General features: G+C 42.4%; 1 protein-coding gene across 26 annotated transcripts in view; it reads right to left on the reverse strand.

The window, feature by feature from the left end:
• magi1b (membrane associated guanylate kinase, WW and PDZ domain containing 1b) overlaps positions 1 to 24,673 on the reverse strand; it is a 142,603-nt gene extending 117,930 nt beyond the window's left edge. For 23 of the 26 annotated variants that reach the window (XM_026168640.1, XM_026168660.1, XM_026168658.1 and 20 more), the window contains exon 1: positions 23,807 to 24,673. In XM_026168640.1, coding sequence (XP_026024425.1) covers positions 23,807 to 24,116 — 310 coding nt within the window. In that variant the 5' untranslated portion in view covers positions 24,117 to 24,673. The remainder of the gene's footprint in view (positions 1 to 23,806) is intronic. The other 3 variants (XM_026168641.1, XM_026168639.1, XM_026168663.1) reach the window with 1 other exon arrangement.
• Positions 24,674 to 25,345: the final 672 nt, after the last annotated feature.

The raw sequence follows: 25,345 nt of genomic DNA on the forward strand, positions 1-25,345 counted from the left end.
CTTGCTAGCAGATTGGCTGTCACATTACTGGCAGACTGTAGGCGGGCTGAGGGTTCAGGTACCGGGGACAGGAATGCAAGGCATATGGTTGTGATTAAACCAGGGGCGGCAGAGCGCGGCGTTTACATTAGCATGCTGCCTATGGGGCTGTGCAGCTTTATGGAGGTGCTGTGCCAGTCACCGCGCTCACTCTGCTGTGCTCTGTGTTTGCAGAGGCAGAACTGAAAACTGAAATAAGAAGCAGCAGCAGTGTGTTTGTCTACCTGTGTGCTGTACAGACCGAGTTTATTCCTTTGCAATGACTGGCATCACAACAGTTTTGAGGTCTCCAGACTGCAATTATGTTTAATTTGTTTAAAACAAAAACAAAAAAATAAAAATAAAAAAAGTCAATTTCGCTGGACAATTTATATTGGGAAAAAAAGCTTTAAATCTGAACATCAATTCTTATTACAGTCACCAGAAAGGTGTTGACTTGCAATGGTTTGAAGGCAATAATCTTATACAGTACTGCCAAAGAAGGCCTTATTGTATCGACTTTGAACATAAAAGTGAAACGAGACCACCCCTGCATGAAAATTGATTCTATTACCACAGAAGGGCAGAATACAAGTGAATGTAACTGCAAGCCCGCTATAGGACTCAGACAGAAAGTAGAAATGATGGACAGACAGATGGAGGAACAGAGGGAGTGAAGGATGACCAGGGGAGTTGGTTTGAGTATGTTTACACTCCTCCTCTTTGAGCAATGGGAGGGAGTCATTAATACAGACGAGCACTCGCATCTGACACAAGCGAGCATGAATCAAATCCGTCTTACACACACACACACACACACACACACACACACACACACACACACACACACACACACACACACACACACACACACACACACACACACACACACACACACACACACACACACACACACACACACACACACACACCACCCAAAATCCCTAGAAAGTCTCATGATCCATTTCATCAGCTATTCTGTGACACTGACATTGCTTCACTGAGGTTTGCTTTCTTCTAATATACTTCAGGCAGAAAAGGCGGATGAGCGTGTTGCATTCAGGTGTGAGCTCAGTGTGGGAAGAAAGAGCAATCGTGTCAAAGCAAGATTTACGTTAAATAAATGAATAAATATACTGCAATTACAGAGTGAAACACATGTTATAACAGGCCTACAGCCGACTCCTCTGAGACTTTTTGGTTTCTCGCCATAGTCCAGCTACTAATGACCAGTCGCATTTAAGCAGGCCCAAGAGGTTTTCAGGTATTGGTCAGTGGCCACCCAGACTATTACTAGCATGACACACAGAATCTCTGAAGTTTTGTTGTATTGTGGGTAGAGCTGGGCGATATGAGATTTTTTCATATCATGATATGTTTTTTTCATTTCAGGCGATAACGATATCTATCACGATATAAGCCAAATAACTATATTTGTAAGATTTAAATGTGCCGTTGCTCACAAGTAAAATGTGAAATAATCAGCAGCTTGTTTTTATTTAAATATTTATTTCCCATAATAAGTTCAACAGGGTAGATGTACTTAAGGAACATGAGACTTTTTCAGATAAATAAAGGCAAATATTGCAAACTACACAAAAGGCAGCCGCTAAAGCGTTTAAGTTTCAAAATAGAACAAACGAAACAGACTAAATTGTCAATTCCACTTAGAAACAAAATATTAATTCTAAAAATAAATCTTAGTTTGTTTTACAGAAGAACAGACAAAACTGACTAACTTTTGTCAATATCAAATAAACAGAACTAAAAGGAAATTCTCAATCTCTCCTTGTTGTATAGCTGAGCTTTTCAAACAGTTTTAACAGTTACTTTAGTCTGACAAAAGCCGAATGACGAATTAGCGCTTCCAGTCAGAGACTGAGGCTACGTCCACACGTACACGGGTATTTTTGAAAACGGAGATTTTCCGTTTTCGTTTTAAAAAATAATCCCGTCCACACATAAAGGCAGAAATGAAGGAAAACGCTGCTATGAACATGCCAAAGCAGCAGGTGGCGCTAGATTCCTAACCGTGCAGAAATATTGGCCAATCAGAAGTCTAGAAGCCTCGGTGGGAAAAAGTAAACAAAGCTGGGGCATAGAAGCAGAACCGAGTCGTATGTGTGGACGGACAGTAACTGTGTGTATATGTAAGCATTTAAACACTGCAGAGAGTAGAATTAACAGTAACAGTATTGTAGAAATTCATTTCACCGAAACAATAACGTGGCGCACAGTGTGACGCATGCACCAGTTTATTGTATTTCCAGACTTGCTTTCGGCACAATTTACAGTGCACGCTACTCTGTTTTTTGTCAGACTTGAAATAGCCGAAATACCTTCACACTACGGAACTTCTATGGCTCTTCCGTTCGACAATCTCTCCGGCATTGGAACCATCATCTGTTTTCTCTTCGGTCACGCTCGGTTGATTTTTCTAGTCGGCGCACTCATTTCCTCCATTATGCGCTGGCTGCTTCCCAAACAAACACACGTGCGGCTTGGCACTTGTGCTGTACGTAACAAGTCACGCGACGTGACGCTGCGGCTGTGATTGGTTCGGCTCTGCGCTACTTAATTTGGATTGGCTGACCTTTTTTTTTTTTTTTTTTTTTTTAAGAGGACAAGAGCGGCGAGGTCTATCGCGATAGCTTAATTTCTCTATCGAGTAAAAGTTATATCGCGATACATATCGTTATCGTTCTATCGCCCAGCTCTAATTGTGGGTAATCTAAGAGCCTCATTTGGGTTAAAAAAAAAAAGTCTACAACAGTCTCTATTTTGACATCAAAATGCCAATAAAATCATCAATCATAAAACAGCTTGTGTGGATAGTTTAAATGTGAAGAATAATTTTAGTTGCCCACCTCCAACACAGTACCAGCACAGATGAATTAAGAAAGAGCTAAAAATGAAAGAGTTCTGGCAGTTATCTGCTAAACTCTGCTGCAAGTTGACAGCAATACCTGCACGGGTGTCTGAAGTGAGCGTAGCATTTACTCCACTACTTTTTCTTCTAATACAGATGATCTATTGACCAGGTGGATCAGTGGGGGAAAATATTATGTTAAACAATGCTGTAAGACGGTTGTTGACCCTTCCCAGTGTGCATGAACATTTGGAGTGAATGTGAACTAAAATGATGCTTGCTATTCAATATAAAAAATAAACAATACCCAAACTGAGTGTTCAAAAATCTGTGGGTGTTTTAGTACCAACTTGAAGCCATAAGCAAGCATCTTCCCAAGTCTCAAGTCATTATTTTTATTTTTCAAATAACACCACAGTCCTATATTTAAATGAAGCCAATCCAGTTTTACATAAGGAACAGATTTCATTAGGCTTTTCTTTCATGATTTGAAATTGTATTTTGTCTAACATCCATCGGAAAGGACGGTTTAGTAACTGTCCGGACAGAGATTGGACACCATCTGGTGAAAGATGAGGGGCACGGTGCACCTGCAAAACCATTTTTCCTGCTTTCTATCACAGTCTTAGATGAAATCTTAAATGAAACAGCAGGTCGACGTCTTTTAATATCATTCCACTGTTTTCTTCCTAAACATTAGAAAGCATTTTAAGTCTTAAAACACAGCCGGCAGAGGTACTTCGGACAGCTGGATTACTTAAAACACACGAGTTTAAATGGATTGAAGTCGTATTGAAGTTTCTGTGCAGCTGCTTTTAACTTTCCATCCATCAATCGTCTTCCGCTTATCCAGGCCCGGGTCATGGGGGCAGCAGCCTAAGCAGAGAATCCCAGACCTCCCTCTCCCCAGCCACCTCCTCCAACTTATCTGGGGGAACACCGAGGCGTTCCCAGGCCAGCCGAGAGAGGAGTAATCTCTCCTCCCCTTGAAAAAGAGGCATCCATCCATAGCCCACACTGTAGGTACCAGCAGATTTAAATTAAATTTATGTAAGCAATCACATATCATATTAATGGAAAACACGCATATATAATCTCTCAAAGAGAATTCAAACCGTCAGTCCCTGTAGTACAACAACACACCTGAAGCTAAAACAGGACTTTAGAATGATTTGTAGCTGCTGTATATTAACACAGTCCACTTTGGGCTGATTAGGCGGGGGATCGACAGCACACAACCGTTCCTTTGGCCATGAAATATAGAGGTAATATCTGCTGGAGGATCCTGACAGCTTAACGATTCAGTAAGCGCTGTCTGACAAACATGGAGTGTAACCACCCAATCCACCTCGCTATAATTCCTGTCAAATAAAAAATACATTTGAACAATGTTGTTCTGCTGTTTTTGCTTTATTTTTTTACTTGGTGATACTTGTATTGATGGTTTTCAGTGGTTAGGACTTAAGTCCCATAAAACTTTTCTCACAGTCCAAAAAAAGCCAAACAAAAAAAAGAAGCATGAGAGGCAGTTATTGGCCTAGAGTGCTTCCATGTTTGCTTAACAAATGATCAAATCTAGACAATGCAAATTCCACAATGTCAACTGGCTGGGATTCTTACGCAACATCACCACAGCCACCATCCACCCAAGCCATGCATCCAGTGTCTTGTTTTGGCCTTGCTCTCATTCAAGGTTCACCTTCTGTGTGTAAGAAAACATGAGAGCTCCACCACAGTGTCAACAAAGGATCTGTTTGGTGTGGGAACACAACGAAAGCCAGGTGCCCAGGGACAACATAAGAGGGGCTAGGAGGTGGACCAGGAGAGAGTGACGAGTCTGAGTACACAAAGACAAAATGAAAAAGCATTTAAGACAGAAAGATCTGAAGGATGGAAGTAGTAGCACTACACTGGATTTATCCTCATGTGATGTAATTGTATTCATGGCAATATATGTTTGGAGGGAGACAGGAGCATGTGACTGAACACAAAGATAGACAGGAATGGAGATGAAAGGAGGAGGGGTTAAGAACAACAGAGGAGAAGGCTGATTTGGTTTTAACACTGGAATGAGTCTCGGGGGAGAGGAGGGAAGGAAAGGGGGCTCCAGGCCGCCTCAGAGCTGAATTCTCTGTAAGGTTTGTTCAAGCTGACCGTGGCAGACGAAGGAAACTACGCACGCCCAGACTTTATGACCCGTGTGGATTCTGTTCAATCAGTCGAGGAAACAGACAGATCCCAGGAGAGACTGAGCAAGAGAGCAAAATTAAGTTAAAATGGGTGTGAACTAAAATGCTAATGAGAGAAGAATGAGGCGATCCTTCATCCTCACGGTTCCCACGCCTCAGGCCTCAGAACTCCCTGACCTCAGCTGGTAATTTTTATTTTTAAAGTGTTAAAAAACTAAACAAAACTGGGATTTGCTTTTTATTAAAGCACAAAATGAGGAGCTACGGAGATGAGTTTTGGGCTGAGGCATTGTGGAGGCATCGGTGGAGCTGGGCTGGTCTGTGTGACTGCAGCCAAAACTGGCACTGGAGTTACAGTGCTCATGAAAAGGTAATGTAAAGATCATATTGACAGTGACAGATGTTGCCAGCTTGCAACTGAAACAGCTGGAGAAATTTTCCAGGAGAACAGATCACCCAATACTAGCCGGTCGTGTCAGGAGGGCTGACGTTAATGAAGGAAAAGCTCAAGCGACGTCTCTCTAATTGGATTCTGAATTATTCACAAAACAAGAGTGAGAGACTCTTTAATTCTAAGATAACAACTTCTGTTCTACAAGACGCTGCGCTGACACTGATGAGCATGAACAAACTCTCCTCCGACTCTTCGTCGAGACCTACGTTGTCCTCTGCCTGTCACTCATCCTACTATAAATAGAGTGATGGGCTCTGTGGTTAGCCTAGCTGAGCTGCTGAACATCAGGTAGGCTGGAAAAACCTCCCTGTACAGCTGGCACTTAGCAGGGCAGAAACACATCAGAAATGGACCAGATGAACAGGTACACACAAACACGCACGCTTAAAAAAAACAAAACAAAACGCTTGTCTCTCATCCTGTGTCTGCTCCAATTCATCCAAGTGTCAGGCAGATGGGATGTGTATGTTTGTCTGGGTGCGTGTGTGTCGTCTTTTCCTGCCAGGAACTGAGTGGAGGTTAAGCCAGGATTGCCGTTTGAATGGGTGACTTCCCCACATATACTCGACATCTGAGGGACTATGTGCTTTTAATAAACTTCCCCTGGGAACGGTGACATAGAGCCAAGGCGCATGCGTTAAAGCCTTTGGTTGACATTTCATTAGCAAACAGTAGCTGAATACAGATCCATTGCTGACTCACATCCAGCAAGACACAACCGCCTTTGGAAAACAGTATGAAAATATAGAGCCGATCCTATGTTTGGGACAGCAAAGCAAAGTCACTTTTATGACCTTGTTTGTGCCTCCTGGCGCTCGATGATTTAGGCAACATTAAAGAGCTGTATTTAGACCGCACAAAAGCATGTGTGCCAATGCACGGTTGCCAGCGCTCACACATAGAAACACACACACACTACACACCCTGTGGTCAAGAGTCTGGCTACTTAGGGAACAAAGCAACACATTTTCCTCTGCTGTCTTTTACAATGGAGCGCAAAGTATGACATCATTTGTTTAAAGTTGCATTCAAACACAACTGGCTTCCCTGCAACTGTTTTCCGGTGGAAACTTTAATGCCTTCCCATAGTAATCTGCTTCCCTTCAACTCTTTAAAGTAAACACTGCCTATTTTAAAGCGCACCCTGTAGTTGCTATGTGTTCACTAATTATGATCCCCAGCAGCTCTAGTAATAATTACACCTCTATGCTAAAGATTAATCATGAGTGAAGTAAGTTGCCATCACAGTGTTTTCCAATGTTAATCCCTTAGTCTTCTCTCTTTGGCGTGGCACAGATGAACAGAGGCTGGGACTAAGGAAAGCCAGCCTCCCTTTTGGGGAACAAAGCTACAGGAAAGCACAAATTTCCAATCAGAACTGTCGAATAAGGAAAAGACAGAATGTAAGTAAAATATAGAGAGCTTAGAGCAGCAGTCTCCAAAATGCTGTAAAATAATTTTCAAACTTTTCTGTTTTGGTCAAGTGACAGAATAGCAATTTCATTAGGAAACAGAATGCACTGACACCTCAGTGGAAAATTCCAATTTTGGTGATGTCTGGCACATTCAGGTTCCCCTCTGCGAATATCAGTCAGCCCACCCCAAAGCGCTGAGTACTTCACCCAAAACAGACCATTCATAAGCTCAGAACCTGAATACTTCACCCAGTAGGCCATCTCTACTGGCCTTAATGTGCTTCTGTTTAAAAAAAATAACACAAATGTCCACAAAACAAGAGTGTCTAAGACCCAACTCCAGCCAGATGTGCACAGGCTCTTGTACCCTGCTGTCTGTGAAGAGATATGGCAGGAATGTGCTCTGTCCATATTCAGGCAGCCAAACAAAGTTATCTGCCTGCAACATCATCAGACTAAAAGCTTCTCGCTCTCCCAACCACTGTTTATCTACCGCTTTTCCAAGGCCCTGTGTGTGTCCGGAAACATTTTATTTAGCAAATTAGCCATGCCCCCGGAGATGACCGGAGCCTTGGAATTCAGGACCCCGTTGCCAGGGCAACCTAAAGGTCACCTGACACCAATCACCTCGGACGTCATGTTTACCCTGTTCAGATGAGCAGCTGGGATAAAAGTGGAGGGGACGAAGAGGGCTGGAGAGTGGCATTTTAACCAAAGCTAAAGCCACGTCGGCCTCATTTAAGTGCCGTCCACAGTGCACATGTGGCGCTTACACTTTAAACTACGACAATTCAAATATCACGCCCGCCGCGGTTTGACTGCCCACAGGAATTTGCATTCCCCAGCATGATAACATGCTGTGGAGGGAGGCGGGGTGAAAACAGGGACGTATCTAGGCGTGGCCACATTTCCAGGAAGCGTAGCAGTCTTTCTAGTCTTTATCTCGCTCTTATAAGGCTTCTGTGACGGAGCACCTGCTGACAGGTGCCACGCAGGTATGCCGCAGTTTCACTCCAACCTGTCCAACTAGCTCAGCTACAGGAACAATGGCAACATATTACACACCACACACACCACCCCTCAGGGCAGTTTAAATTTGGAATTGTTTTCTCAGTTTTGCTCACTGATGAAAAACTAGTTCAGGATGCTGCTTACAAACTGAATCCTTACTGAGAATAACTTCTAGTCCGTCTTATAGACTAGCGTTCACTTATCCTGTTCCTACCACTTTCTTCCATTTAGCTTCACCCCCATCGCCCAAATAGTTTTTTACTGAACTTAATGTCTGACACAAGCCTGTCCCTCTGCTGTTTACTAACAGCAAGTCAGAGAGGCTGATGATGAACAGAGAAAACAGCCCCGACAGGCTGTAGAAGATTCCAACCATTCCTACCAAAAGGACAATGAACTGGCTGTCGGATGCGTGACACTAATAAAACACACCAACGCTCCGGCAGCACAGGCGGAGTCTTGAAAACGTGAGAGCTCAGGTTGATTTCAGACAGGTCTGGTGCTGTGTCTTTCATTTAGGTATCGGGGAATAAGCTCAAACTGCAGCCTATAAACCTTCGTACGTACGAGGCATTTTATTGTGAACTCTCAAACGGATATTGTCTTCAAAAAAAAAAAAAAAAAATGCAGAGATAAAATTGGGACATAAAAAAGGGAAAGTTATGCAAGGAGAATGTTCTGAATGCTCAGTCTTGACGTGTACTGTGGCATCTTTTATCTGTCCAGGAAAACAATCTGAATAGAAACCAACCTGTGAGTCACATCATTTCATTATCATCAGCCAAAGACAAAAATAAAACAAACTCATGGCATGTGTCAGGTTTCAGATGAAAGCCCTGTAATTAGCAATGTTAGGCAGTCGGCAGCTTTTATAAACACACCCCTTCCGAATGTTTCATGTACTGTGAAACAGCGCCCTATCGATGAGTTAGGCAGGTCGCTGTGGTATTTTACCAGTCTCAAAGGGTATCTGGCAGCTCATTTTGCCTTTATACTTTCAACCCATCCAAAAGAATGACGCCATCTGCTATCACTTTGCTAGTGGACAACTCCCTTGCTCTTATTTTGACAGTTCAGTCACAACTGGCTAGACCCAGCCCTTTTCTAACTTCCTTGGCTCACTGGCCAGGTTTGCTGTTGTGACCGTCTTTGATATCTCCGGACTCTCTTCGCTTACAGTCAGACGGCCTCCAACTCCACCCTCTTGGACAGCAGCTGACAGTAGTCCTTGTTCTGCTCTGGGGACTTTTATCTTTATTGGCCAACATATATAAAAGAGCAGAAAAACACTGAATGCAGCTGGCAGGTACTTTTAAAGTGGAATGTTTTTTCTAACAGGTTTTATTTAATCCATGAGTCGATGCTGCGAGTTACACTCCAAATAGCAGTAGAACTCTTCAGTTTGTCTTTATTGGCTCTCATGCATTAAATACACCTCACACACTCACAGGCAGCATGACAATGCCATATACGGCAAATACCTTGCTTGTCATGATAAGCAAGGTAATGGCTTTGCTATGATAACATTGTTCAAATGTGTTTGGCACCTTCTTTGACCCTCAAGAGACTTGAGACTAACGCACTTCAACACTTGTAATAAACTCTCACAGTAACACTGTCCCCAGTTGTGAGAAGTCGACTCCAAGATGTTGACTCCACTCAATGTGACAGAAAGCGTGTACTACTTGTCCATAGTGACTCAGCACGCAACTAGGCCACAATCCAGTTCCAACTGTCCTCTTATCAGCCCATTTACATCAAGAAGATATAGAAATCAACTACCCCTGAAAAGAAACAGTGTGTCTGCGTGCACTCAGACCCAAGAGTCCCACAGGGAAATTAGATTTCTTGTCTAATTCATGAGCTCTGGAGCCCAGTAGAGCATGAGGACATGAAGGGCCTTCAAGTGCTCACCAGCAAGCTTCCCCCTATTTGTGCCAATGGGTTTTTAAGAAAATGGTGATTCTCAGTGTGTTAAACAGATTGGTGCAATACATCACCAGTATAGGAACTGTCATTTCACAGCAGTTCACGGTAAGGTGCATTCATTGGGAACATCGCAGAGGGAGGAGGAAGGGCTGGGGATCTCAAAGAGACATATTAAAAAAGCATGCTGATGCTGCACATTGCTGTTACAATGATGCAGTTGGCTGAGGAAGAGTCACTTCCAGGAGTGGTGAGAAAGAAATTCTGCTCAGCAGTCCGTATGGCACTCACTCACAGCGCATAGACTCATTTTTATGGGTTTTCTGCAAGAATACGCGTCACATTTGTATGAAGTATTTACGCTGAAGGCACAACTTTATCAACGCGCTCAAAGTTTTTATCCCCCTTCTTCTTTTAAACGGGCCACAAATTTTTCTGCAACAATAAATGATATTAATTTGGAATCTTTCTAGTAATTCAGAAGTCAATTTGCAGCAGCATTGGCTGGAGTACTGACTATACTGTGGCCTGTAAAATAACTGCTACTGACACACAGCAGACACCTGAGAGACCAAGTTACTGATATGGGCCAGGCCTAGCTATGTAAACACTGCATTCCTGCACACCGCAGAGCACGGGGAAACTGTGGGAGGGGGTGTTTGTGTCTGTGTGTGTGTGTGCGCTCATGCAAAGTTAATGTCCATTTATTAAGCAAAAAGAAAAAAAGTTGTGTAATTATTTTCATGTACGTTTATGCAAGTGTATGAATTTCACCCCACAGAAAAGGTAGTAATGGGTCATTACTTAGCGACAAGAATGTAAACTGAACATACAGGCATGATAACACAGGTTTATGTTACCATTTATGTGTATGGGTATCTGATAAGGCTCGATGCAGTGCACACAACTGGACACTCGGCATACCATCACATCACAAATGTAACACTACAGTTGGAGATTTGATTTCAGAGAGTTAAGTGACAAATTTAGATGCCATGAACACACACACACACGTACACACAGCTCTGCCCCAATTTGATAATGCAGTCTCTAGTAAAGACCAGTTGTTAGCTTGTGATGCCTGCATTTTACTTCAGTTACAACTACAAAAGTTTACAGCCTGTTTTCAATGAGTCTACATTGTTTCAGTAAAGTCTATATTCAAATCTGAGCAGTAAAACAAAGCTTATGTCAGTATTTGTTCAGTGCAGTGTAGGAGAGGAAACAAAGCCAGTAACACGAGTAGTGGATGGTGTGAAGCCTATATGTTAGCCTATATAAGATAGAATGAAACATAAAAAAAAAGTTAATCAATACAAAATACATTTTAAGTAACCCTCTGCACTTTTTACTGACCTTGCAGTTGCAAGGACTTCACTTAGCTGTCATCGTGCATTTGTTAAAGGCATGCCTGGGGTGACTTATTTTTGCTGCATGAACCCATTATACTTTAAATAATACCTTTTTTTTTTTACTTTTAATTCCAGTATAGTGTACCTTATGTACCAGGATGTAATCATGTATTTGTTTTGCAAGTTTTGCATGTTGAGTCCCCCCTTCCCCCAGCTCATAATATAAAGTGGAGACTGAGCCTGACCAAAATAACTTTTGCCGACTAAAGCAAAACAACCTGTTGCATATGTTTGCCTGGTGTTTCATTGATACGAGTGTAAAGTAACCAATTCCGCATCAAACAGCGTGTTGTAGGCTCCAGTTGTGTCAGACTGCTGTGATGAATCCATATCACACCTGCTTTGGGAGGTAGTGCAAAATCTACCTTAAGATTTAACTGAGTCAAATGCACACAGGAGCTATGGAGAAAAAGAAAAGACAAAGTCATGGCAAGGATGTGCACTCTGCCTTTAAATAAGTGGATTATCATAATTGTAAAGGTGTTTAAGTTTGCATATAAGTGCTACAATACCAGCCTTAAACTTTTAATTCCTACATCTGTCACGATCGTAAGGAACTTCTGAAGTTTGACGCACGTGTATAGAGGGTGGTGGAGTTCTCAAATAAACAGAGGTTTCAGACGTTAACATCTGTAACTGATGACGACAGCAGTGAGAGTAGATGGACACCAGTAACCTCTTAATTAAGACTCAATCCTTTTCCTGTCTTTGCTAATTAGTCTCCGCTTGTCTAATTAAGATGCCATCATTAAGCTGTTACAATTTTACTCACTGCCTGAGCAGGCCTGTTGAAGAAAGTGGAGGACAAAGACTTTATAACGTAGCTTTCATACCATATTGTGTACTGACCTTTAAGGGTCCATATGAATTACTGACCTTTATGTTCCACTATCACACACACAAATGTTCAGCATAACTTTGTGCTGCTACGGTGCCCAGCGACACAAAGACAACCAAAGGAGCCAGCCTGTCCCAGAGCTGTACTGTGCTCTCAAGGCCGTGCCCAATCACTCAGAATCAGATCAGATGCTATCTGCAAATTATTTGTATAATCACAAATGAAACCACACTTGCTATGACCACAGGGTGGACAGGAGTCCTTAGACAGACATTAGCTGTTTGGATGATAAATTGTTAGTTGCGTGACCCTCATCAGTGTTTTGTGCCTGGTTTACTCAAGATCGCACAGAGTCAAAAAGGTTTATTAGACCTTCCACCTTGTTAGTTTTTCTCTGCATGTAGCGGGCAAATTACAGTGAGAATTTAACAAGTCAAAATTATACAAAAGAATTCCCAGAACTACAAAAAAATAAATAATGAAATTAAAAAGTCAGTTTAACTACTCAAATTGAGGCCTTTTAACTGAAACAAAGTGAGCTCATCTGGGTCAGCGCTGCATGCAATTCCATCTGAGCTCATTAAGTTTTAGTGAGACTTTAAAATATCTCTAAATGGTTCAAAAACACATTGTTTCAGAACTGTTCTAGACATTAGTAGTCTGCCTACTTACTGATATTTAGAAATTCAGTAGTATTTCTAAATATCAGTTCATGAATAGTTTCACTGAAGTGTTTGATGGTTCTGTTGATACGTATTGAGCCACAGGACCCCTATATTCAAATTCAAGTGCATAATCCTAGCTATGGTGGCTGCTGTAGGACATTCATCTCTGGCCACCGTTAATCTGTATTGCATGCAGGCTTTCACTTCGCTGTTTACCTCAGCTGTAAATATGTCTACATTGTCAATATGCCGGGTGTCCACATCTCTGTGCTCTGGATGAGGCTATAAAACTTTGTGATAGGAGTCCAGTATAAACTGATAAGTAACTGAAGTTAACTTCTGTCCAATAACAGTGATACTAAGTGAGTTATTGAGAATATCCAGAAGTTTTCTGCTGGGAAGTGCAGCTGTTTTAGCTGCTGGTAGCTGGCGTTAGCTGCTGTTAGTCACGCTAGTAAAACTTTCTTTCCAGCGGCTCTAACATTGTTGGACTCGGACACTTAAACTCTCATATGATGTGAGAATGTAATCAAACTGTTTATCAGAGTGAGAGTCTGACTTCAGGTCATTCAAGCCCCTTGCTGGCATGATGTGCTGCTGTTTAGCTGACTTGTTGTCAGCCATCTGGAGATCAGAGTAGGGAGGGCTAACTGCAAAAATATTGGGAATACATAAGCATTAGGGGTGCAACGATTTTCGTATCGATATTGAACCGTTCGATACAGTGCTTTCGGTTCAGTACACATATGTATCGAACAATACAAAAATTTTAATTTGTTTTATCAACTTTCCTTCTGACGATGCTGTCTGTGTTGAGCGCTCAGTGGATCTGCGCTCGACAGTGCAGTATAGACGGAGTAGTCGAACGCAGATTCACTGAGTGCAGGGCAAGCTAGCGAGACAGAAGTTAAGCTCTCCTTGCAACATGGCAAATTGAACCTCCCCCACCCTCATTCAGATCTGGCGTTTGGAATTATTTTGGTTTTCATGTGACGTATGACCCTGAAGGTAAGCGAGTCATGGACTAAAGTAAAACAGTATGTTGGATGTGCCATGCAATGCTCAATTACATGGGTGGGAGCTAGTGTGTTAGCGCAGTTAGCTCGTTAACATGTTGGCCGTCCAGCCCCACGCACGGAGCGATCGGCGGTAGCTCGTTAACGGAGATTTGCCGTGTTGTGGCGTTAAGGTCATTTCAACGAGATTTACGCTGACAGCACTAGTGGGAACACAACGAATATGACTGCACATTTACGCCGACATCATCCTAGTGCAAAGACAAGTGGAAGCAGACAAAAACAACAAGCATGCTACTAACTTTACCTGAGTCATTTAGACAGCCGTTAGCACATGAGTCTCCTTATGGGGACCTGATATGTTTTATATGCTGCTGAGAATATAGCCCAGAAGAAGCGGATAGTATAGCTTTTATTTGGGAAAGAGACATTTCTCTGTAATAAACTCTCTTTTCCAAAGATGAGTGATTCCTCAATCAGATACAGGGCTTGCAATATCGCTAGCCCGACGTCCCGGGGCTAGCGATTTTTCCAGTCGGGCTACCAGAATCTATCTCTGCCCTGCCCGTCGGGCTATTGTAGGAAGGAAAATATATGTCAATGCTTTTGCATTCTTTCAGAAATGTAGCTGGGTAATTATGTCATTGGCATCGGTGAGCCACTGTCAATATGTGACATATTGAAGTCGCGTTTGAATTTGCGCTTGTTTTTTGCTTTCACTTTGCAATCGCGCGAACTGTGTATAGAGAGCGACAGCACTGATCTGTGAGTGATGATAATTTGTGCACCAATTCCTCTGACATCGTCTTATTAATCGTTAGCTTACTATGCAAACATGACAAGTGAAATCTCCCGCAGCTTAAACATGTGAGAGGTTGATCGTGCAGAGAATCGCTGAGCATTATGTGAGTGTGTGTGTAAAAGCAGCAGGATATATATTTTAGTTCTGCTGAGCCAAATAAGACAGGTCAGGGTGAAGAAGTGACAGCCAAAGAAAAGCTTACCACAAAACGGAGAAGTTATGACAAATCAGACTATAAGGCAAAAAGAAAGTGCAGCTTTATGGTTTCACGGACAAAAGAATTTCTGTGGCTGCAATATGACGAGCTAAATAACCAGGGCTGCACATAAGTGGTCCGCAGGTGCGCATTCGCTGTCAAAATAAAAAACGCACACAAGATAAGTTGCAACGAGTGTTTGCATACATAAGATTTTCAGGAGGAGGACAGACATTTGTTTAGAACTCTTAAAGATGTCGAAGAAGCCAACTCCTTTAAGCAATTACTGTGATGTTCCTCCACCTCCAAAGAAATGTCAGGAGTCCGAACCACAAAAGAAGCACGTATTCTCGGAAAAGTAGTTGCAGGAGGTGAGCTGGCTTCAAACAAATGATGAACGCACAGAGATGTGGTGCGGAATGTGCCGTGAAAATTTAATAAATGACAAATTAAAAAGGCATGAACATTTTTTTTGTATCGAAAAAATATCGAACCGTGACACCAAAGTATCGAACCGAACCGTGAATTTTGTGTATCGTTGCACCCCTGATAAGCATGTTTTATTGTGTTAGAGCAGCAGTCCCCAAACTTTTTTGCGCCACGGACCGGTTTATGTCCGACAATATTTTCATGGACCAGCCTTTAAGGTGTTGCAGATAAATACAACAAAATAAAATTAGTACCTGTACCAAAAAAAGAAGATTTATTCATAACACACGGGAAAAGACCCAGGGAAACAGAGTCAACAATAAAAAATAAAAAAAATAACAATAAAAACCCTGAAAACCATCAATTTCACACCTGAGCCTCAACTCTCACGGCCCGGTACCAAATGTGGCCTGGGGGTTGGGGACCGCTGTGTTAGAGCACCGACTTCAACTCAGAAGAATAAGCCTGAGGTGGGGAGGAAGAGGATGAGGTGGAAATGAACAAGGAGAAAAGAGACCAGTGGTGGAAGAGGAGAAAGACATTGTGAAAATATACGTGTTCAAATGTTAAAGGTAAAACATACATTTTGAATTGTGATCAAATGCAATCACCCAGCATGTGTAATGCTGTAAGGGCATTAAAAATACCAGAAACTTGAGTTTCACTTGCTTCTGAAGTGACTGAGTCATGCCATGAATGCACTGCTTTAGGGGGATACACAAGCACAGCCAATGCAATCACACAATCCAACCAGAAGAAAGCAGATAGTTGTGATAGAGGACGGCGTCACTTGGCTGCTAGCTGCTCAGGAAGTTTGCTGCTGGTTATTGCTGAACATCAGAGCTACCCCACCATAATAAAAATTATCAAATCCACTTGGCGTCTTGAAAGTTTCCAGCTAATTGTAGGAGCCACATGCTTTTCTAATCAAGGCTGCTTCAGCACCTGTTACGGTCACAATTTCAGATGGGACTGTCTGCATCTTCTTAACTCTGAATGTTCAAAGGAAAACAGCGGGATGTAATAATGGTTTTTGGGTTGCGAAAGCACATGTTATTAGGTAGTTTTCTTGACAAAAGGTTGCTTGTTTAAAAGAAATTTCAAACTCACTGCATTATTCTTCACATTCAAGACATTAGGTATGAGTTAGTGAGCTTTAGATGCTTTCAGGTCGGTTTTGTTAGCTCAAGACAAAAGCCAAGTCGGCTGCTAAGACAACCTTCTCCAGCTATAAACCACTGAATTAAATCTTCGTCTTTTTTGCCACGATCCATCACATTCTCACATCCCAGTGACTTCTAGCCACATGAGACACTCCTGAATGCTTTTCCATATGCTACCATCTGCAACTACTGAAAAATGGCCCGTTCAACTTCTCTTTTCATTAGGATACTTCTACAGAAAAAAAAAAAGGAAGTTTTTAAAAAAAGGGTTAGGCTTGGGGAGGGGATGTCTGTCATAACGGTCTGCCCATTATTAAGCCCCACTATTCCCACGTTCAGATGACAATAAGTAGGGAGGGAGAAGAAATTAAGGCTTGAGAAGGAAAAGATAAAGAGAGCAAAGGAGGGGAATGGAGGCAGGTAAGATGACCAAAAAGGCAGCAGCTTTGAGAAGTGTTGTGTGTCATGTAAGTCCTAGTTCAGGAACACTAAGACTTTAGGGCTGTGAGCATGGATGCGTGCTCACAGCCGTGGCCAAACAGACAGACTCAAGTCTAAATCCCCTTAATCAGGGCTGGACCGTTCCTTAAACTGTTTATACCCCCTTCTTTTGTCTACGTGTGCATGTGAATGTGCGTGAGTAAGCTTCCCAAAGACTTGACTTTAATGGGATTTGTGTAAACGGACCCCACAGCTTCAACCATAGTGTAATTAAAGGTAAAGAAAAGAGGAAACAGGTTGGGGAGGGAAAGGACCTTTACAGGAGGCTGAGAGGTAAAGGACAGACATTCTCGGTGCAACCACAACTACAACGATAACAAGCTGATTCGCTTTAATGACAATAATTAACTCCTTAAGTATCTCAAGAAGTTTAACGTGAGAAAGAAAAGTTACAGAGCCCCAACGTAAAATCATACAGTCTCTGTTGATTTAAAACAAGTTATAAAACCAACTTTTCAAGAGTCACCCTGCATTTTTTGTGGGCACATCAACTTGCTTCTAGGACTAGTCTCAACCATATTAATAATGCTCACAGCCACGACCGATCTCGTCATTTCGCTTCCTAGTTACGCCAGCTGGAGGCATAACCACATCTCATCTGAGCTTTACAGCAGCAGAGCTGACAGAAATACTTGGCCATGTCAGCCAATGTCGCACACAAACACACAGATGGGGATGCAAACAGACACACACACGCACACACACGTTCGCATTTCATCGAATTCCTGACACAAACAACAACAACAAAAGAAACAGAACTGATGTGACAAAGTTGGCATCTCGGTACAAAGTTTAGATAATATACATAAATATATACACACACACACACACACACACACACACACACACACACACACACACGTGTGTGTACGTGCGTACATAAGCACATGCATACATACATGCATGAATACACATATGCTTCATTTATGCAACCGTAATAAAACGTCTTATTTAATGGAACATGGTGCAAAAAAAGAAAGACACATGATGCCGTCACACAGGTCACAAACCAAATTGCCATAGTTTACAATGCAATACCCCCGACTGTATGCAGCACGTGCAGAGTAGCATGACAGCTGAGCAGAGTCAACTAGCTTAGATGATTCATTGTTACAAACAAATTTAACGGACCCATTTATCAACATGATCTTTTTTTTTTTTTCTTTAAAATCTAGTACTGGTCGCGCTCTAGTAAAAAGGCAGATTCTGTAAGGCCAAGCAGTCTTAAATTTACAGATGTTTTCACCCATCAGTCCAGACGCTAAAAATCTGCGATTTAAAAAAAATAAAAAATAAAAAATACAAATTTAAACACTCAGCTTGAACCATATTGATATAATAGCAGAATCAGAGAATTAGTATCACCCTTTACAACCACCAATATGTGACTTTTTTGTAAAAAGGTAAAGAAGAGAAACACCCATCAAGCAAGTTATGAGTGTTGATGTTGTATAGTTTGTCTACCTGTAGGCGCTCAGCAACGTCCCTATTGGCAACACATCACAAGTGTAAATAAACAACGTGTTGTGACAATAAAACTGAAAAATAACTCATAAATAAATATACATAATGATGACATATGTTAGAAAAACTGTTTGTGCTTCATGTCTCTGACAGAAAGCCAAAAAAAAAAAAAAAAAAAAAAAAAAAAAAAAAATCACCTCATCACCAGATTTTTAAAATCACCAAAATATCGGTGTCATTCTTAAAAGTCATATATGGGTCAGGCTCTACCCTGTACACTCCACGAAGAAAGCATTTTATGAAGATGTTCACCTACTCTGATGATGGATTATGTTAACCAGGTATTGGGAGAATTGGTAAAGAGCTTTTGGGCAGATTTGTCAACTCATCCCACACTTTGACTAGGTCAAGAGTTACTTCACTGAACCAAAGCAGCACAATATTAAGCCTGTGGTTTTCCCCTTCAGTGTGTATGAAACTCATGAGCAGCTCATTATTTCATGGTTTGACAAATGACTCTGTTATAAACTGTCAAGCAGAAACCACTGAAAAAAGAGCAAGTTAATTGGTTTGTTAGAACTGGTTTGGAGTTAGACTAGTATCCTGGAGGAAGTGGGTGAGCTCTTCACCTACTTCCTAAATAATAGCTACAAAAGTCACAACTCTGCCTAAAGGTTTCCATTTCCTGTGCAGAGGACACGTGATAAGGCAGTCAACTAAAGCTTAAAAGACCCAATGCTCCCGACATCACCTTTGTTTAAAAGTTTCGGAAACATTTCCCCCATCTCTACTGTACATTTGAGAAGGATGGATCAGGGCGGTCTTCAAAGACAACTTCCTCTCCCACCCTGCTGAACTACCATTAATTAGTTGCCCTTTCTCTTTTCCTGACAGGCTGTGTAACTGCAAATGCCAAGTGTGACCAATGCCCATTCATTGTCAATACAACAGACTACAATGCAAACAAGAGAGAATATGGCACATGCATACATACGTGCTCCTCTTAGTGGGATTATAAAAAGCGCTGCTTAAGTGAGACAGCATTTCATGGTCTATTTAGCTGGTGAGGGAGTGTTCCTCCAGTGCGTCTAAATGTAGAGATCAAGCTGAGCAAACTCAAAGTGTGCAAGATGCTTACACTGCACACACACACACACACACACACACAACTCCTCTCATAGTCTCCTTTTCGCCCTCACCTGCACACACATTTGAGCAAATACAAAGACCCTGAAATTAATGCTGAAATTCCCTACGGCACACTATAAGGGAGGAAATAAAGTCGCTCCAAGCCATCAGCAGAGAATACAAAAGTAGAAAACGGGTGTGGGCAAAGAGGGTTGTTCAACACCCTGCTGAGAGAGAGGAAATAAACACTTCCATATGCGATCCCTGCCAGAAATGCTTGTGCGTGCACACACACACACACACACACGCGCACACACACAGGGAGTCTGGAGTTAATGCAGTGACACAGTGTTGTAAATTTGAGCACGAGAGTCGTAGTTAACAGCTCGCGCCTCCATACGAATGGGATGGAATATTTTCTGCTTCCAGGAATTTATAGCTGGTAAGGCCTCGTCCATCACGGGCAGCTCTGTGATATAATGAAGTTTGGAAAGGAATACACTGCTGAGAAGCTGTAAGACTGGAGTTTCCTGATTAGTCAGGTAGCAAAATGGCTGGTGAAGAGGAATCCAATCTTATTTCTTGTGTGTGTGATTGTGCCGACTAAAAGGAACACACACCATAACTCCTGCCTGGGGAAACCCGTGAACTCTGGGCCACTGTGCCATTGGTCATGTCCAGAAAACAAACATTAACAGTCACTTGCATTACAAACACTTCTGAGAATCGTCACTGGCTACACTTCCTAGCATAATACAATTACTATTATCAGTATACACTTCATCCACCCTCAACTTTAAGCCTAAATACAATCCCGACTGTAGATCATATACAGTATCGTTAAAGCGTCCAGCTTAAGTACTAACACCAGCGCGGGCACGACATTAATCTGGTCCCATCTCAAAGCCTCTCTGATGTGATTGTCTGTTCCTATAAGCATGTGTGTATCATCCATAGTTTGTTTACATATGTGGAGCAGACAGTCATCTTCTTAGGAAGATTAGCCATAAAGAAGTTCCAGGGTTGATCAGCTGGTGAAGTTTTTTTTATAATGTGCATGCTTTCTTTCAAACACAGCACTGTGTGTGTGTGTGTGTGTGTGCGCGCATTAAACTACATTGTGACAGAGTCATCAGCTGCTTGTTTCGAAAGGGTGAAGAGTTAAGAGTGCATGTCCATGTTTATAATAGTCCCTAATTACATAATCCAGTTATTCTCCCACAGCTTCAGTATACACTGAAGTGGACATCTGATGGTTTGGCCTCAGCAGTGGTTCTAAGGGTGTGTCTCCTGCAGTGTGTGTGTGTGTGTGTGTGTGTGTTGCTTTCTCACCGATACCCAAAACAAACATAACATAAAAAAACTCAGCAGTGGAGCTGGTTGCAGCTCCTTATCAGCTCAGATTAGAAATGCCCTTGCATGCTCACAGGTCTATAGAAAGTCCAGACAACACAGTATTCAGTATTGGAAACCCTCCCCCCTCCTCTTTATAGAGCTGGCAGTCAACATGAAAGTCTGAGTGTGTATCAGCGAGCCAAGACAACGAAGCAGTACCTCTCCTCACATCTCGCTTGATTAAAGTGAGAAAATGGCACAAGCTCCGGGTAAAATTAGGTGACTTAGATTTTACAGATGGCCCTTGTTGCCAAGCATATTTTCTCAATTAAGGCTGATTAGGGAGGGGAAATTCCCTGACAGCGTGAATTATTAAAAACTTGAAATGGAGTCTGATCATGTGACGTTGTACAGCAGTGACACCCGACATTCCCAGATGAATGAAGAAAACGAAAAAGGGATGGGGGTTCTGATTAGCCCAAAGTGAGAACAGAATCTCCTTCCTATCCTAATAAATCATTACAAACTAGAGAGAACGGGTCTGGACTTGTGCAGGTGATTCCCTAGAAAGTGATTAAAAAAAATTGACCAGTTACTTCCTGTTTACAGGAAGGAAAGATCTTAAAGCCTAAGACTCCACAGACAAACGACTGAAAACACAAGGGCACCAATCGCATCAGTTCCTTCACTTTTCCTTTCTATTCCACGCCCTCAGCAGGGCGACGCATGGTAGCGAGGCTTCTGCTGCTACAGCTCGACTAGATTTGCTTCTTTGCTGGAATCCCAAACATTTTGTTTACGCGCGTTTGACAATCCATTTCAGTTTGTTTTTGCTTCTTCACAGCAGCGCCACTGTTGGCATTAATCGGCATGTGATTTCATGGCTTATTTCTATCTAGTTGGTTACTGGGTTCAAGCAGCAGTCACGCTGCGAGACAGTCAGGCCTAGAATTTCACCACAAAAAAGAAATCGGGGTGTTAGTCAGCACATGAGCTGCCATATTTTACCTTTCGACCCCACTTTAGACTGTGTGAGAATACACAGACTGAGAATGATCGACGACTTCTTCTTCTTCTTCTCTCGCTGTTCTTGTATTATTGTTCCTTCTTAAACGAGTCATTTGGACACGACACAGAAGGGAAAACATGGGCGTGAACTATAAAAACTTTATTTGAACAGAGACATTGTAAATTATATAAATAACACTCAACAGCATAAAATGGCTGCTGTGAAGTCAAGCCAACAGAATTCTGTGATGTTTTGGAGTCACCGGCAAAGCTACCCACCCACCTCCAACCTGAACACAGGTATAATTTAGCTGGTAAGTGAAAACAAGACCTTAAAATCTGGAGTGTCAAAAATATGGTTCAGGAGCCAGAATTGGGCCAGCAAACACTCATTGGATGGCTTTGGAAAGGGAACTTTTGGAGTTTTAATTGACTTTATTTAGTTTTACAGCTTTACATATTAACAAAGACCTCCCCCGTGGCCACACTGTTGAAATAGCACTTCTTTAAATGTGTAGTTAAACTTCTGTATAGTGGCAAAGAGGACACTTTCACTGGTCTGGCCCATGTGAGATCAAAAACAGGCTTTCTGTGGTCCACAACATAATATCAGTTTGACATCCCTGCCTAAATAAATAAATAAAGTACATCATCTGTGCCACAATAAAGATGCAAAATTCCAAAGACACGTTTCTAAATTTAAAGACCAAAGCTTGAAAGTTTCAATTCAAACATTACCACTCACTCACATTACCACTCACAGTCTGAAGTGAGGAACTAATCGGTGGAATATGATTGAGCAGCATTTGTTTAAAATGAAAATCTGCTCTCGGAGCACGCTATTGTAAATAAATCTGAGCACCCAGAGGTAGCAGTGGCCTTTAGCATTGTTAAAATAAGCCCTCTGCTCCTCGTCTCTAAGAGGATGTTCAGATATTCAGTACCAGGTTTCCTTTATAATAAAAGATGTTGCGCAACAACAGAGCACCACACCTTAAGAACAGTGCACGATGATGATCGGAGGACTGTCCTGAAATAAATGAGAAAAGCTACACATTTACCAAAGCAACCTCAGAGCAGAGCCACCAGCACGGCCGGCGGCCTTCACAGGTTATCTACATGTAAGGTCGCCCTTGAAAAGAGTTGTTGCTCTTTTGTCCATGTCTAAAAGAAGTCTCTGCGTGTCCCGGGCTGACTTCCGAGCATCCCTTCAGCGGTTTGCGTTGCCACGCTGGGAGCCTGTCAGAGCGGCTCAGTGTCAAACCTCCCAGCCCCGCTGAGTCAAGATGACCATAAACCGAAGGCTAGAGCAGCCACACTGGCCGGATGCTCGCATTTTTGTAAGGTGCCTGATGTTCCCTTTCCTGTTAGGTGTTAAAAGAAGTGCTCCCTGTCGAGCCTGTTTGAGAAGTCATCAGGTAAAGTATAGGAAACAGACACATCTTAAGAAGGCCTAAATGAATTTAAAGTAGCACCTCTAAGCATTACTGCTCCTAGTGCTGGATGTAATTCTCCAGTAGGTTGGAATGTACGCAATATTTTGGACTTTCTTCACCATTTGTGCTTCCTCAACAGCTGGGAAAGTGAGAACACACAAAGGAAAGCTGAATAAACAACGTGTGTGAAGCCTGTGGGGTTTCCATGTCCCTGAACCAGACAGGTGGCATTCCCTGTTGGGGAGAAAACCAGGCCCGGCTACTTCAACTTAAAAAAAGAAAAAGCCATTCACAAATCTGCCAATTAAATGTGACATTAAACGGTTCCGCAGCTATTAAATGTCACAACTTCCTCAAGTTTTAGTATTCATTGTAAAGTTCTATGGGTTTATTTCAACTGAAAATTAACCTCAATGAATCAAAAGTTTCCATTTAGATGAAGCTGTTTAAAAAAAGAAAGCAAGAAATCAAACTTGGGACAAAACCCGTTAAACGCACACCAATAAAAGCGCAGAAGTTTTGCAGCCTCACCTTTTGTCTTACCTTGCCTGACAGTTTTAAACCTGGCGGGTCCTTTGCAGTTCTTTAGCACGGTGTATATGTCGTACAGGGGTAATCCCGAAATCGAGAGATTCTCCACTTCGAGCAGCAGCTCCCCTTCACCCAGTTTCCCACTTTTGTACACCACCGCATTGTGGTTCAGCGGTCCAATGTAGGCGAACTCTCCGTTCTCCGCGCCGCCACGCAGCGGCACGTTGAGCTCACCGCGGGCATCTTTGGACACGGAGACCTCGTTCACCCTGGAGGTCCAGTGGTTCTTCTTCAGCGCGGGTTTGGACATTGCGAACAGTTAACGAGCCGACGCCAAACCGGCCGGACTCTGCCACCGGGGTTGGGGGGGGGGAACACAGTCACAGCAGTCCCTGTCTCTCTCCTGCTCGTTAAAAAGTAGATTTGTATCCGAGGGACGCGCAGAAAACTTTCTTTCTCTCCCACAGAAACATGAGCGCCTCTGACAGTACAGGTCCCGAATCAAGCCATTCCTGCCTGCGCTGAAATCACTCCTTACTGTGCGGTTATTCTCATCACTTTTCTTAACATCCCCTCCGGTTTAATCCTCCTTTACTGTTGTCACCCTACATCTGCCACGCTCCCACTCACGGCTCGCGTCCACTTCTTAAATCCTCTCGGTTGTTTTCAAAACTCACTTTTAAAGGTTTTCCTTCCTCTCTTCCTGCTAAAAGAGACTTCACTCCTCCTCTGCCCGTATCCGCAGACCCCACTTTATCCACAGTCGACTGCGTCCAGAACTCCTTTAACCAGGTACGTCGCTCTGGTGCGTGGAGCTGAAAATCATTCCCACTCTGGTGCTGGGGATGTGTTGCTGTCCGTGCTGCGTTCAGGTGCTGTCGGATTTTTATGCGTTCACGAAGAGGTCACGTGAATAACCTGTGCGAACTCTTCACTCGTCCACAAGCCACAGATACTACAGGTCATTTCCCAGTGTTTCAGCTTGGTTGTAGTTTGAAATTCACATTTAAGTTATATGTAATTATGATGGAACTTATAAAAAATATGGTACAGTGTGTGTAATGCTCTGTGGTAATAATGTTCGACACCTTTAAATCACGACTGTAACCTAACGTAGCGCCTAAATTGACACTTCACTGTGGACTCAAGTACGCGACTTAAATAATTTATCATCGGGCACAAACTGAAAAAAATGACCCTTCACGTGTTTTCTTTAAAGACCTCTCTGCGTGATTTACAACATTAGTATTTACAGTATCAACATGGTCACGGTGAGTTGAAGTGCTGTCAAAATAACTTCGAGTACTGAATGTCAGACTCCAAAAAGGGTATTTGAACGCAGCGCTTTAAAGAGCGCATGCGTGCTGCTGTAGGGAGAAAGAGGTTTTTGGCTTTCCCTAAATTAGAGCCTGGTGTCAGTTTGTTTATTTCAGTCGGTTCAAATTAAATTAAAGTGCGCTTCCTGGTAAAATTATAGAATGTGCAGTATCCATCGAGCTTTGATATAATGAATCTGACTGAAATGCTGATTTCCTAACA

Source organism: Astatotilapia calliptera, chromosome 5 (assembly GCF_900246225.1).
Source record: "Astatotilapia calliptera chromosome 5, fAstCal1.2, whole genome shotgun sequence".
In the NCBI taxonomy this organism is placed as follows: domain Eukaryota; kingdom Metazoa; phylum Chordata; class Actinopteri; order Cichliformes; family Cichlidae; genus Astatotilapia; species Astatotilapia calliptera.